Genomic DNA, 14224 nt, shown 5'->3' on the forward strand with positions numbered 1-14224 from the left:
GTACATCTCTTCATGTTAGATGTATTAATAATGATTTACATTTAAAAATATGTTTTTAAACATATTTTTGGATTCTTCATGCGTTTCATTAAAATAAACTATGCAGTAACTTATTTCTAAAAAGCCCATCTTCATCGATTTTGTCTATATACTGTGAAGCCTCTAGTTTGACCAGTATTCCCTGGTATCCAAAAGGTATATGTCATATAGACTAAACATCTGGTTGACTGAGTTTATAGCCAATATCTCTTACTCAAATGATGCTCCCATTATTTATTTCATTAAATTGGAAAAAGAAAATTAAAATTAAAAGCAAGCAGGTTTTACAGAATATGTTCAATATGTTTATTAATGCTTAGATGAGAGCATCATTATTTAAAGCAATTTTTAAAAGTGTGAAGGTGAATTAAATTTAAAAAAGGATTTTAAAGGATAAATTGAAGCCCTATACATAGTTTTGAAAAGTACAAATGTTGATGTTTTCTTAGTCTGAGTGTAGCCGGAGCATATGGATATGCACATACGGACACACACATTTAAGAATCTTCTTTCTCTTTCATTAAAATTCACAGAGAATGGTAAATGTTTAAGGTGATGGATATCTTAATTACCCTGACTTGATCATTATACACAGTATGCTTTTATCAAAATATCACATGCACCCCATAAATATGTACAACTACTATGTATTCATAAAAATTAAAACAATTCAATTACCTAAGTTGAAAAAGAAAAGGAAAAACAGGAACATGTGTCAAGAAGACAATGATCAAAATAAGGAAATTTAAAGTATTTTTTTTTTTAGATGACCTGATAGCTATATTTGAATGCTTAGAAGTCTATAGGAAGGATCAGTCTCTGCTTTGCGGCTCCAGGGTGTTGCATTCATATTATTTCATTATCTCCCGGCATCATCAGCCTGTATGACCAGAGTCACAGACTTTAATGATTCACATTCCCACTGGCTTATCATCCCTTACTCCCTGTCCCCCGCCCACAGTACCCCTGCTTCACCCATTGCTCAGAGATAAGTCCATTCATGTCTTTTGCCTTGGCCTTCTTGTGGCTGCTGACACACAACTTAGATATCACTTGCAAAAGGAAATTCACTTGAAGGATCCTGGTTTGAAGAAAGAGTTCAACATGTACGCTGTGAAGGACTCTTGGTACAATTGGGCCTTCCAGAGCTTTGGGAGCAAGAGAATCAGATGCGACCAGGCTCTCGCCTCTGCTGCCCTCTAGAGGTCAGTCTCAGTCTCTCTCAGAGTGGCTGGTTCGCCTCACATGGGGAGAAACGTGGTCCTTCATGGCTCCCGAGACTCGCAGCGCTGTGGCTCCTACGGTAATCTAAGAGGCATGGATTCTATTTTTTGGCTTCAGTTAAGAAAAAAATCTTGGGGAAGGATTCTGACCAGTTTAGTCTGTGTGAAATATCCATCCTTGTGGCTGGGGTACATTATCTATCCTATCAGAACATTGATGTTCCTACTGTAGCCTGTGGATATGGGGATAAGAAGTTACCAGGTGATCCTTTTGTGGTTCCTGAGCGTGGATTGGTTTTTCACGCGCATGCGTGAGATGCGCAGCCCTCAAACCTTGCTGCAACTTACAGCACAGTACCCTTCTTACGTGGGGGTGAAAAAAAAAAAGAAGTTACCAGAATAATGGACTGGTCTTGGGAAAACAGTACCATATATGTCCCTGCAATTAGGGTGGTCATATGTATGATCACGAGATCACTAATCTTCCAACAGCCAGACAAATCAGCTCAGGATCAGTTAGATCACCCGGCTGCCCTGGAGTGAAAAGATGGGTGCCCCAAGGCTTGGCTTGGCTAGAGGAACATCTTCACACTCAGAAAGAGGCCTGCCCTTCTGGGCAGGACATTGCTACTGTACTGTTCAGAGTGTCGTAGAGGGCAGTGCTCAGGTACGACGGAGAAGATTTATGCATTTGGTAGTGACTTGGGCCGGATTAGTGCCTTCAAAAATATTCTTTCTTACTATGTGCAAAACTCAACTCTAAGTTCTCTTTAAAATCTCCTCTTCTAACAATGTATTCGAATTTTTATTTTGCCACTTTTCCCATTTGCTGATAATTTGGCTTCAGTTGAAATGTTTCAGTCCATTTTATTTTTAAAAAGTTTTATAAATTTTACATATAAAACAGTATCTTCTATTAGTATAGAGTATTAAATAAGGCTGTGATCTGCAGTTTTGTGATAAGTTTATTCATATCACTCCTCACAGAGTGATAGCATTTTTGTTTTCAATTGATCATGGCATTATGTAAAAATAAAAATGCTTAAAAATTAAACATGGAATCAAAATGAAGCATATTCTAAATATTTTTTCATTTTTATATATTAAAGGAGATGAAAATGAATATGGAAAATATGGGTAAGAGTGAAGATGCTTCTCATTCAGAGGTGAGAAGAAAAAGTCATTCTCTGTTACGTGAAATGAATGAGTATTCTGGAATGTAAAGCTTAATTTTGATGCATTAGTAGCTAAATTTTCAATAAGGATATAAAAACAGCTAGTCTAAATATATATTCCAGTAATAATAACAAGTCATAAATATGTGCTTTGAAGCAAAATCTCAAAGGGAATAACAATTGGACATTCATTTTATGTTTGTATTCTTAAAAACTAGAATATCGCGAGATACTCAATATATAATCACTTATAAGTATTTTGAATTTTTGCACGTATTTTTATAAGTTTTAGCATTTATTCCTAGAATTCTCTTGTCATTAACAGGTATTGGTTAATTCCATTAATTAGCAATGCTGCATTTTGATGTAATTTAGAAATGTTTTACAAAATTGAAAGAAAAGTCATACATTAATTGTGAAGGTGATTTTTGTTTTTGAGAGAGTCTCACCAGCTAGAGTGCAGTGACATCGACATAGCCCACTACAACCTCTCATACTCCTGGACTCAAGTGATCCTCCTGCCTCAGCCTCCTATGCAGCTAGAACTATAGGCATTCACCACCACAGCCAATTAATTTTTTAATTTTTTGTAGAGACAGGGTGTTACTCTTGCTTAGCGTAGTCTCAAACCCCTGACCATAAGTGATCCTCCCAGAGTGGTATGGTTGCAGGTTTGAGCCACTGTGCTTGGCTCAATATTGTGAAAGCATTTAAAAGGGAAAATAAATTTTTTGATTGTAGGAGGCAATACAAGACTCAAGCAAAACACTGGCTGAAATCAGTGATCGATATGGAGCACCTAACTTGAGCAGAGTGGAAGAACTTGATGAGCCAGTGTTATCTGATGTAAGTATCAAAAGGTTTTGTAAAAATCAGATTTTTTAAAGACTTAGGTAAAGCCTAGGGAAAATGAGGCCAAGGATGTGTGACAAATGAGCCTCTTGCTGAACCAGTTCCCTGGTTGCTGACCATATTCCTAACTGACAGTCTGCTTTTTTGTGACATGTGTCACTGGCATATCTGTATCTAAAATTTAGGCCCTGAAACTTGCAAAACTCGCCCAAAATGTGTTCTTAAAATCATGTGTGAAATATATAATCTTTAAATTTGGACGGGGGGAGCTACCATTTCATTTCTCAGTAGCAAACCCTAGGACCAAATAAATATCCTAATGACAGTGCATGCTTTTATAGTATATAAGTACATTTGTTTCCTTAACAAACATATCATGTCCTCTGTGTGCCAGGCACTGTGCCCAATGGTGTTGTGAATAAGGCAGTCTTATACATTGTAGGGCAGGGAACAGACAATTAGACAAGCATTTAATAGTCATTGTTAGAGTGACCAGGTAATTTATTGTCCAGACTGGTGTGTTTTTGAGGATGCTAGGAGAATATTAACAATTGAGCCATACCAGCAGGTGTAAACCAGGACTGTGGTGGCAGGAGTGTAGAGTGGGTGACTTTAGTCAGTGTGCACTGACAAGGCAGGGCAGCTGGCACAGTCAAGGCTTCCCAGAGAAAGTCAGTGACCTGTTACTGAGTGGTGGCGTGGGAGGCTGAGGATGGTGTTCCGGGCAGAGAGCAGAGAGGAGGTGTTCTGGAGGGAGTGAAGCAGGGAGGGTTGTGGGATGAGGCCGGGAGAAAGCAGGGACCAGACCAAGTAAGGACTTGCAATTCCTGTTTAGGGGGCTGATATGTTCAGAACTGCATGTTAGAAAGACCATCTGGCAGGCGAAGAGAGAGGACAAGTTGGTCTGAGACCAATTAGGAGGCCATGGTAGTAATGTAGAGAAACAAGACATAGACAGCCTGCAGCTAGTGGTGTTTTCAAGAGCTGTTCAGAACATGGAGCTGGGTGGACTTGGTGCTAGTCTGCTGTGAATACATTTTTATTAAATGTCTGCTATGATGTGTCACAGTGCAAAATCACTGAGGGCATGGGCCAGTGGGATAGGTGCTCTGAGGGACAGAGAGGGAGACCTGATCTAGTCTGGATGAATCTTCTAGAAGAAGTGAAGCTCGAGATTAGCCCGAGATGAGCCCAGAGGAAGGAGAGAGCAAGATGTTTTCAAGGGACTGAAATAGTCAAAATTGTGGCTGGGTTGCATGGAGTCAGGAGAAAGGTGTGATTTATAGCTGGAGAGGTGGAGAAAGGCCAGGTCATGCTGGGTCCATGTGTTGCTAGGGATTTTGGACTTAAGTGCCTTGGTAGTTATTGAATGGATTTAAGGATTTGATCTGTGTTTTTATAAGGTGGAGATAGAATTGGAGAGGGGCAGGAATGGAAAAGGGAATCCACTTAGATGGTGGTTGTGGTCATCCACTTGCAAGACAACCAGGGTTTGACAAGCAGAGACAGAGAGAACTGAGTGGATTTGAGATCGGCTCACAGGATAAGGGAGAAGGGGTCAGGAGAGATCCCAAATTCCTTCCCTCAGCAAATGAGCTATGAGTGTTACCATGTGATAAGTTGATGAACATTAGAAGAGGAAGTAGTTTTTTGAAAATGATGGGTTCAGTTGCAAAGATGTTGCCTTTGTGGGAGCTCTGAGATATGCAGGTGAAAATGGCCAAGACCAGTTGACGTATGCTGTGGGCCTAGAGGACAGGAAGGGAGCCCAGACAGGAGATATAAATTCAACAGTCATGGCCATATGTGATAGATGATACAAGGGGAGTGAGTCAATACCTAGGAGAGTGTGCAGTGTGTGCAGGCCTGGGGGCTCAGGGAGAAACCATTAGAGATCCCAATGTTTAAGGGGTGGCCACAGGAAGAGAATCTAAGAAGAATGAGAAAGCATAGCAAGAGAAATAGAAGAAGGGATGGAATAATAACTACCTTGAAAGCATAATTTATGATCACATTCTACTTTAATATTATTTGAAATTGTCTGAAACTCTTGGCTTCATTCCCATAGTCACAAAGAAATTACCTAAACTCTGTTTTCTTTGGCTTGTCCTTTTTGGCAGTTCTAATTGTATTAAAGCAAATTTACTTTTTATTTTGCTTTTAGGTTGCATTAAACATTGGTCAAGATATGTAGGAACAACCAACCTAACAGCAATAAATTCTTATGCTTGTTTCAAGTTTCAATTTGTGAGGTCCCTAGTTCGTATGTTTTTCCTCCAAACTTGAACTCTACTTCTTTTTTTCCTCTGAAGTGGGCTTTACACATAGGCTTGAAGGGTAGCCTTAACATGTAGTATTGTATCCCCTAGTGCAACTGGTTATGTGTATGTTTCCATTGGGAAAATGGGAGAGTTTGCTGAAACAACCAAAAGGGGCAAAGGGAGACAAGCTGACATAGCGTGTGCATCTGTGTGTGAGCAAGATGGCCTGAGAGGCAAGTTGCTGTCTGTGGACAAGGCCACCACTGTGCAGGGCTCAGGAGTATTCAGCATGCTCTATACATGGCGTCTCTTCCTGGGAGTGAACTGCAAACTTTCCCCAATTTGCTGGGAGGTGATGCTTTGTAGAGCCACTTAATCTACACTTAGGTGGTGGGGCTTGGAAGGGGAAGGAGCTCACTCTCCTGCTTAGTTTGTTCATCCACACCCAGGAACAGATGTGGAGGCTTCCCCTTCCTCCCTCTCTGCCCAACTGGGTCACCAGTGACCCCCCTTCCTCTTAGGGGTCTATCAAAACCCGGCATATTGTAGGATGTTTCCACATAGAGTGAATCAAATGGGACCAAACAAAGTTTTGGGGTGTGAAGAAACGGGGTGCTTTCCAGAACAATGAGGGAGGTCAAATACTTGGGCAGCTGTTAAAGGGAAGATCTCACTGGCTACAGGCCACACACTCTTGGTCCCTTTGATGTTTTAATGTATCCTTGGATTGGTGGGAGAACCTTGCTTCCTTTACAAAATTCTTCTGAATCTAAGTCTATGGTATGTGTCCTTTCTGTTCTTAAAGGCACCTGTATGAAAGCACAAATGCCAGAAGCAGACGCCTGTCTTTTTAGATTTTGTGTTTGTTTATAATATACTTTTCCTGAGGCAGTGAGAACAGAATAGCCCAGTTGCTAAAATGGTGCTATGGTTGAATGCGTCCCCCAAAGTTCGTGTGTTGGAAACTTAATCCCCAATGCAACAGTGTTGGGAGGTGGGGCCTTAAAGAGGTGATCAGGTCATGAGGGCTGTGCTCACACGAGTGGATTAAGTGGGTTAGTTAGCGTGAGAGTGGGCTTGTGGTAAAGGAAGTTGGGCCCGCTCTTGCTCTCTCGCTCTTCCACCTTCCGCCATGGGATGATGCCACAGGAAGCCTCTCACCAGATGCGGCCCCTCGACCTTGGACTTCCTAGCCTCTAGAACTGTAAGAAATAAATTTATTTTCTTTATAGATTACCTAGTCTGTGGTATTCTGTAATAGCAACCCACAATGGAGGGCCAGCCAGCCAGCTGGTGTGTAGTGGGGTGTAAAGGAGAAGGTCAGAGCTTCTTCTGGTTGCTCTCAGTGCCCCAGAGAGTGGGAGAGCAGGAGGCTGCCTGTTTTGGGGACACTAGAACTGGCACAATTAATGTATTTTTCAGGAGGCTTGCAGCTGAGCCACATAATTAATGTATACAAGATAATGAACTTACTCTGAAGTGTCATCCTCATTAAAAATATTTAGGTATAGGCCATTGTGAACAGCAAATAAACAACAAAAACATAAGCTTTTGAAAATTAATTTTGTTTGAAAATGAAATTAAACCAAGTATTCAGATATTAATGCATTGAATCAAGTTTATTTCTAATCATGTATCTTTTTCTTGTTTTATGTTTTATTTCAGCATATTATGGGGGTATAAATGTTTAGGTTGCATATATTGCCTTTGCCCCACCTGAGTCAGAGCTTCAAGCATGTCCATCCCACAGACGGTGTGCACCACACCCATTAGGTGTGAATATACCCATCCCCTCCTTCCCCCTCCACCTGCCTGACACCCAGTGAATCTTACTACTATATATGCACATGGTGAGTACATGTGGTGCTTGTTTTTCCATTCTTGTGATACTTCACTTAGTAGAATGGGCTCCAGCTCTATCCAGGATAATGCCAGAGGTGCCAGATCACGATTGTTTTTTGTGGCTGAGTGGAACTCCATGGTACACATATACCACATTTTATTAATCCACTCATGTATTAGCGGGCACTTGGGTTGTTTCCACATCTTTGCAATTGTAAATTGTGCTGCTATAAACATTCAAGTGCAGATGTCTTTTTTATAGAATGTCTTTTTTTCCTTTGAGTAGATGCCCAGTAATGGGATTGCTGGATCAAATGGCTACGTGTAGCTCTTTGAGGTATGAAATTATAACTATTTCTGCTACCACTAGATGTCACAAAGAATCAGTTTTTAGAAGACTCTTGCAGTGATTTTGAAAGATTTCTTTATATATAGAAATAAGGTTTTTTAATATTCCCAAGTATAAGGAACAACTTTTAAATTTAAAAATATTGTAAAGTAGTTCAGATATCCAGAAGAGTACACGAAATATTAGTGATGTCTTTTATCCCCATCCAGGTTTAGCAAATATTACACTTTTACTTTTAAAATAATTTTCTATTTATTTTCCATTTTTAAAAGTTTCAGCATCCTATGGGGACAAATGTTAAGATTACGTATATTGCCCATGCCCCCCTACCCCCTGAAGTCAGAGCTTCAAGCGTCACCATCCCCAGAAGGTTGGATATCTCACTCATTATGTTTGTATATACCCATCCCCTTTTCCCCCTCCCATGTGCCTGACACCCGATAAATGTTATTCCTATATGTCCACTTAGGTGTTGATCCGTTAATACCAATTTTCTGGTGAGTACATGTGGTGCTGGTTTTTCCATTCTTGAGATACTTCACTTAGTAGGATGGGTTCCATCTCTATCCAGGAATATATTAGAGATACTATATATCACCATTGTTTCTTAAAGCTGAATAGTACTCCATGGTATACATATACCACATTTTATTAATCCACTCATGTATTGATGGTCACCTGGGTTGTTTCCACAACTTTGTGATTGTGAACTGTGCTGCTATAAATAATCGAGTGCAGGTGTCTTTTTCATAAAGTGACTTTTGATCTTTTGGGTAGATGCCGAGTAGTGGAATTGCTGGATCAAATGGTAGATCTACTTGTATCGCTTTAAGGTATCTCCATATTGCTTTCCACAGAGGCTGAACCAGTTTGCAGTCTCACCAGCAGTGTAGGAGAGTTCCTAGCTGTTTGCATCCCCGCCAACATTTATTGTTTGGGGACTTTTTGATAAAGGCCATTCTCACTGGAGTTAAGTGATATCTCATTGTAGTTTTGATTTGCATTTCTCTGAGGATTAGAGATGTTGAGCATTTTTTCATATGTTTGTTGGCCATTATTCTGTCTTCTTTTGAGAAGTTTCTGTTCGTGTCCTTTGCCCATTTTTTGATAGGGTTATTTGATTTTTTCTTGCTGATTTTCCTGAGTTCTAAATAGATTCTAATTATCAGCCCTTTATTGGATGTATAGCTTGCAAAAATTTTCTCCTATTCTGTGGGTTGTCTGTTTGTGCTCTTGACAGTTTCTCTGGCTGTGTAGAAGCTTTTTAATTTGATCAGGTCCCATTTATTTATTTTTGTCACTGCTGTGATTGCCTTTGGGGTCTTCTTCATAAATTCTTTGCCTAGGCCAATGTCTAGAAGGGTATTTCCAAGGTTTTCCTCTATAATTCTAATAGTTTCACACCTAATGTTCAAGTCTGTTACCCAGCATGAGTTGAGTTTTGTGAGAGGTGAAAGGTGTGGGTGTTGTTTCAGTCTTCTACATGTGGCTATCCAGTTTTCCCAGCACCATTTATTGAATAAGGATTCTTTTTCCCAGTGTATGTTTTTGTCTGCTTTGTCGTTCTAAGATTAGTTGGCTATATGAGGATGGTTTTATATCTGGGTTCTCTGTTCTGTTCCACTGGTCAATGTCCCTGTTCTTGTGCCGTTCTCAAGCTGTTTTAATTACTATAGCGTTGTAGTATAGTTTGAAATCTGGTAATTGATACCTCCTATTTTGTTTGTATTGCCTAGGATTAATTTTGCTATCCGGGGTCTCCTCTGGTTCCATACGAAGCGTAAAACTATTTTTTCTATATCTGTGAAAAATGATGATGGTATTTTAATAGAGATTGCATTGACTCTGTAGGTCACTTTGGGTAGTATAGACATTTTAACAATGTTGATTCTGCCAACCCATGAGCATGGTATATTCTTCTACCTGTTTACGTTGTCTGCTGTTTCTTTCTTCAGTGTTTCATAGTTCTCCCTGTAGAGGTCTTTTACCTCCTTAGTTAAATATATTCCTAGGTACTTTATTTTCTTTGTTGCTATTTTGAAGGGAATTGAGTCTTTGATTTGGTTCTCACTTGTACTGTTGTTGGCGTATATGAATGCCTCTGATTTCTGTGTATTGATTTTGTATCCTGAGACTTTACCAAATTAATTTATCAGTTCAAGGAGTCTCTTGGTTGAATCCTTGGAGTTTTCTAGGTATAATATCATGTCATCAGCAAAGAGTGAGAATTTGATCTCTTCTGCTCCCATTTGGATGCCCTTAATACAGCTCTCTTGTCTGATTGCTGTATCAAGAATTCCAGCACTATGTTGAATAGAAGTGGAGATAGTGGGCAACCTTGTATTGTTCCAGTTCTAAGTGGGAATGCTTTCAATTTTTCCCCATTCAGTATGATATTGGCTGTGGGTTTGTCATATATGGCTTGTATCACTTTTAGGTAAGCCCCATCTATGCCTATTTTGTTGAGCATTCTTATCATAAAAGGGTGTTGAATTCTGTCAAATGCTTTTTCTGTGTCTATTGAGAGGATCATATGGTCTTTATTTTTGCTTCTGTTTATATGGTGAATTACATTTATAGATTTGCATATGTTGAACCATCCCTGCATCCCTGGGATGAAGCCCACTTGGTTGTGATGGATTATTTTCTTGGCAAGAACCTGGATTCGATTGGCTAGGATTTTGTTGAGAATTTTTGCATCTATATTCATAAGGGATATTGGTCTGTATTGTTGCATCCTTTCCTGGTTTTGGTATCAGGATTATGTTCACTTCGTAAAATGTGTTGGGGAGGATTCCATCCTTCTCAATGTTGTGAAACAATTTCTGCAGGATAGGCACCAGTTCTTCTTTGTAGGTGTGGTAAAATTCAGGTGTGAAACCATCTGGTCCAGGACTTTTCTTTTTAGGAAGGTTTTTGATTGCTGTTTCAATTTCAGTACTTGATATTGGTCTGTTCAGGAATTCTGTTTCTTCCTGGTTGAGCCTAGGGAGGCTGTGTGTTTCTAAGAAATTGTCCATTTCCTCCACATTTTCCAGTTTGTGTACATAGAGGTTTTTGTAGTATTCATAAATTATATCTTGTATCTCCAGGGCATCAGTTGTAATTTCTCCTTTATTTTCCTGATGGAGCTTATTAGAGCTTTTTCTTTCTTGCTTTTCATTAGTCTAGCCAAAGGTGTGTCAATTTTGTTTATTTTTTCAAAGAACCAACTTTTTATTATATTAATCTTCCGTATGGTTTCCTTGTTGTCAATTCCATTTAGTTCTGATTTGATCTTAATGATTTCACTTCTTCTGCTGGGTTTGAGGTTGGGCTGTTCTTCCTTTTCCAGCTCTTTGAGATGATTCATTAGGTTGTCTCTTTGTAATCTTTTCGACTTTTGGATATAGGCATTTATGGAAATAAACTTTCCTCTTAGGACTGCTTTAGCTGTCTCCCACAGGTTTTGGTAACTTATGTCTCCTTTGCCATTTAGTTCAAAGAATCTTTTGATTTCCATCTTAGTTAGCTCATTTTATGAAGTGATCATTCAGCAGAAGGTTGTTTAGTTTCCATGACTTTGTGTAGAAACGAGAACTCCTGTTAGGATTGATTTCTACATTTTTTCCATTGTGGTCTGAAAAGATACATGGTATAATTTCTATTTTTTTAAATTGTTTGAGACATGCTTTGTGTCCTAGGATATGGTCAACCTTAGAGAATGACCCATGAGCTGATGAGAAGAATGTATATTCCGTGGTTTGGGGGTAGAATGTCAGTCAGGTCCATTTGTTCTAGAGTTCTGTTTAAGTCCATTATTTCTTTGTTGAATTACTATTTGGGGGGGTCTGTCCTGTGCTGTCAGTGGGTTGTTAAAGTCTCTGACTATTATGGTGGTGTTGTTTATCCATTTGTTTAGATCAAGTAGAGTTTGCTTTATGAATCTGGGTGCACCAAGGTTGGGTGCATATATATTTAGAATTGTTATATCTTCTTGTTGAACTGTACCCTTCACCATTATATAGTGACCTTCTTTATCTTTTATTACTTTTTGATTTAAAAACTAAGGTATCTGTAATCAGCACCACCACACCAGCTTTCTTTTGGCTTCCGTTTGCTTGAAATATTGTTCTCCATCCTTTTACCTTTAGTCTAACTGCATCCTTGCAGGTTAGATATGTTTCCTGAAGGCAGCAGATACTTGGCTTGTATTTTTTTTATACATTTGGCTAGCCAATGTCTCTTGAGTAGGGAGTTCAAGCCATTCACATTTATTGAGATAACTGATAGGTGGGGCAGATTTCTGTTCATTATGTTGGGTTGAACTTTGTTGCTTTGTTTTCTCTCTTGAGCCATTGTGGTATTGGGGCTTTGATCTTTAGCTTATGAGTAGATATACATTCATGAGTGTTTATTGTGCTGATCCGTGGGTAAAACTGTTTTGAGTACTTCTTGAAGGGCCAGTCTTGTCTTGGTGAATTCCCTCAGTCTTTGCTTATCTGAGAATGTCTTGATTTCTCCTTCATATACAAAACTTAGTTTTTCAGGGAATAAGATTCTAGGCTGGGCATTGTTCTGTTTCAGAAGAGCGAGAATGGGGCCCCAGTCTCTTCTTGCTTGCAAATGTTCAGTAGAGCAGTCTGGCATTATTTGGATTGACTTCCCTTTGTATGTTACTTGCTTCTTTCATCTTACAGCTTGTAGAACGGCCTCTTTAGTTGATATTTTGGTCAGTCTGATGACTGCATGTTGTGACATCTTCCTGTTTGCATTGAGTCTCCCAGGGGTCCTTTGAGCTTCTTGAACTTGTATCTGGAGATTTTTAGCAAGTCCTGGGAAATTTTCCTCTATTATATCTTCAAATAGCTTGTACAACCCTTGAGTGTTGTCTTCTTCCCCTTCTGGTAACCCTATGACCCTCACATTAGGTTTCTTCACATAATCCCACATCTCTTGTAGGCTTTGCTCTTTTCTCTTATTTCTCTGCTCTATCTCTGTGACTGATTTATTTAATTGGAAAGTGTTATCTTCAATCTCTGAGATTCTTTCTTCTGTTTGATCTACCCTGTTCTTGAGGCTTTCCACTGTGTTTTGTAGTTCTCTGAATTGATTTTTCATTTCCAGGAGTTTGGTTAGATTTTTCTTCAGTGTTTCAAATTCTTTAGTGAATTTTTGTTCCAGGTCCTGGAGTCTTTTTGCATTTTCTTTGTGTTGGTTATCAAGTTGTTCTTGCAAGTCATTGAATTTTCTTACGATCCACATTTGAAATTCTTCTGTCATTTTAGTGGTCTGATTTTGATTGGTGCCCATTTCTAAGGGGCTGGTGCTCCTCTTTGGGGGTGTGCTTTCTGTTTGGTTCTTCATATTTCCAGAGTTCCTTCGCTGATTTCTTCCCATCTAGATCAGTTGTTGCTTCTTGCCTTTAGGTTTTTGTTTGGATAATGACGTACCCTGTTTAGTCTCTGAGACAGTAGGTGGTGTTTGTGGGTGAGATTCGACCACACCCTGTATCATGAGTCAGTAGGTACCGTGAAAATGGTGTGCAGAATCTCCTCCCTGTCAGTAGGTGGCACTTGCTGGGAGGAACAGGCTACACTGTTGTTTTAGGGTCTTGTATCCAGTTCTTGTTCCTCTGGAGAGGCACTGTACCGCCTCAGGTGGTGGGTGGGGCCCTGGGACTTCAAGGTGTGTCCTTATTCTCCACCTCAATGAGGGCTGGTCTGGGAGTGAGTCTGGGCAGAGCTGGGTTGGGTAAGCCTGCCCTTGGGCACCACCAATGCTATTAGCAGGGGTCAAAATTCTGTTCTCTGCTTCCAGGAAAAGCTGTCAGGGAGGGGCTGGAGTGGCCCCACTCAGTCATAAAGTCTGCATGTGGGGGTGGGGCTGTCTGAGACCCTTAGTCTGGAACAGGCCTCTCTCCTTTCCATCTTCTCTAACTCCACCGCTTCTCCTGGTCCTCTGCCAGCAGGCCAGGCTGTGATGTAGGTCGGGAGGTTCCCTGCGCAGTATTACTGCCTGGGCTGGGCACATGGCACCCTTTGGGAGGAGGGTTGCCCTCAAGCACACTGATCTGCCCCTGAAAGCACACACACCTTAGTAGGCTGTTCGGGATATCCCTTCTGTGCCCCTGGCAATGAGAGACCCAGGTGCACAGGATCTGGTCTGCAAGTCTGACCTCTGGGTCCCGGAGTTCAATCCCTGACCCCACCAGGGAGGGAATTGCCAGTCCTAATTCACCCATGGGGAACCCACGCTGCATTGATGTTTCTCAACCTCAGCGTCTGCCCCATTCTCTTGGAATCACTGGGCTGGCAGCACTGGGAGGGCTGGCGGGAAGGGAGCTCCCCATCTGAGTAACCCTCAGTCAGCTGTAGGGCCCCAAAAGGGAAGGTCCCGTTCCCTTGAGATGCCTCCGGCTGGCGGCTATATTGTCTCTCTTGGCAGCTAGGCATAGGACGGGAGAGGGGAGAGTGTAGCAATATGGCGCCTGCCATGCAGCTC

At 40.6% G+C, this 14224-nt stretch overlaps 1 protein-coding gene and 1 non-coding gene across 4 annotated transcripts in view; both read left to right on the plus strand.

The window, feature by feature from the left end:
* DYDC1 (DPY30 domain containing 1) overlaps positions 1–5533 on the plus strand; it is an 18506-nt gene extending 12973 nt beyond the window's left edge. For all 3 annotated transcript variants that reach the window (XM_076010095.1, XM_012762505.2, XM_076010096.1), the window contains exons 5-7: positions 2372–2428; positions 3179–3283; positions 5454–5533. In XM_076010095.1, the coding sequence (XP_075866210.1) occupies positions 2372–2428; positions 3179–3283; positions 5454–5483 (192 nt within the window). In that variant the 3' untranslated portion in view covers positions 5484–5533. The remainder of the gene's footprint in view (positions 1–2371; positions 2429–3178; positions 3284–5453) is intronic.
* On the plus strand, positions 1528–1630 carry LOC142875835 (small nucleolar RNA U13). The gene has a single exon (XR_012923115.1). It is a non-coding gene; the product is annotated as a small nucleolar RNA U13 (small nucleolar RNA).
* Positions 5534–14224: the final 8691 nt, after the last annotated feature.

This window comes from Microcebus murinus, chromosome 14, assembly GCF_040939455.1.
Source record: "Microcebus murinus isolate Inina chromosome 14, M.murinus_Inina_mat1.0, whole genome shotgun sequence".
NCBI classification, from domain to species: domain Eukaryota; kingdom Metazoa; phylum Chordata; class Mammalia; order Primates; family Cheirogaleidae; genus Microcebus; species Microcebus murinus.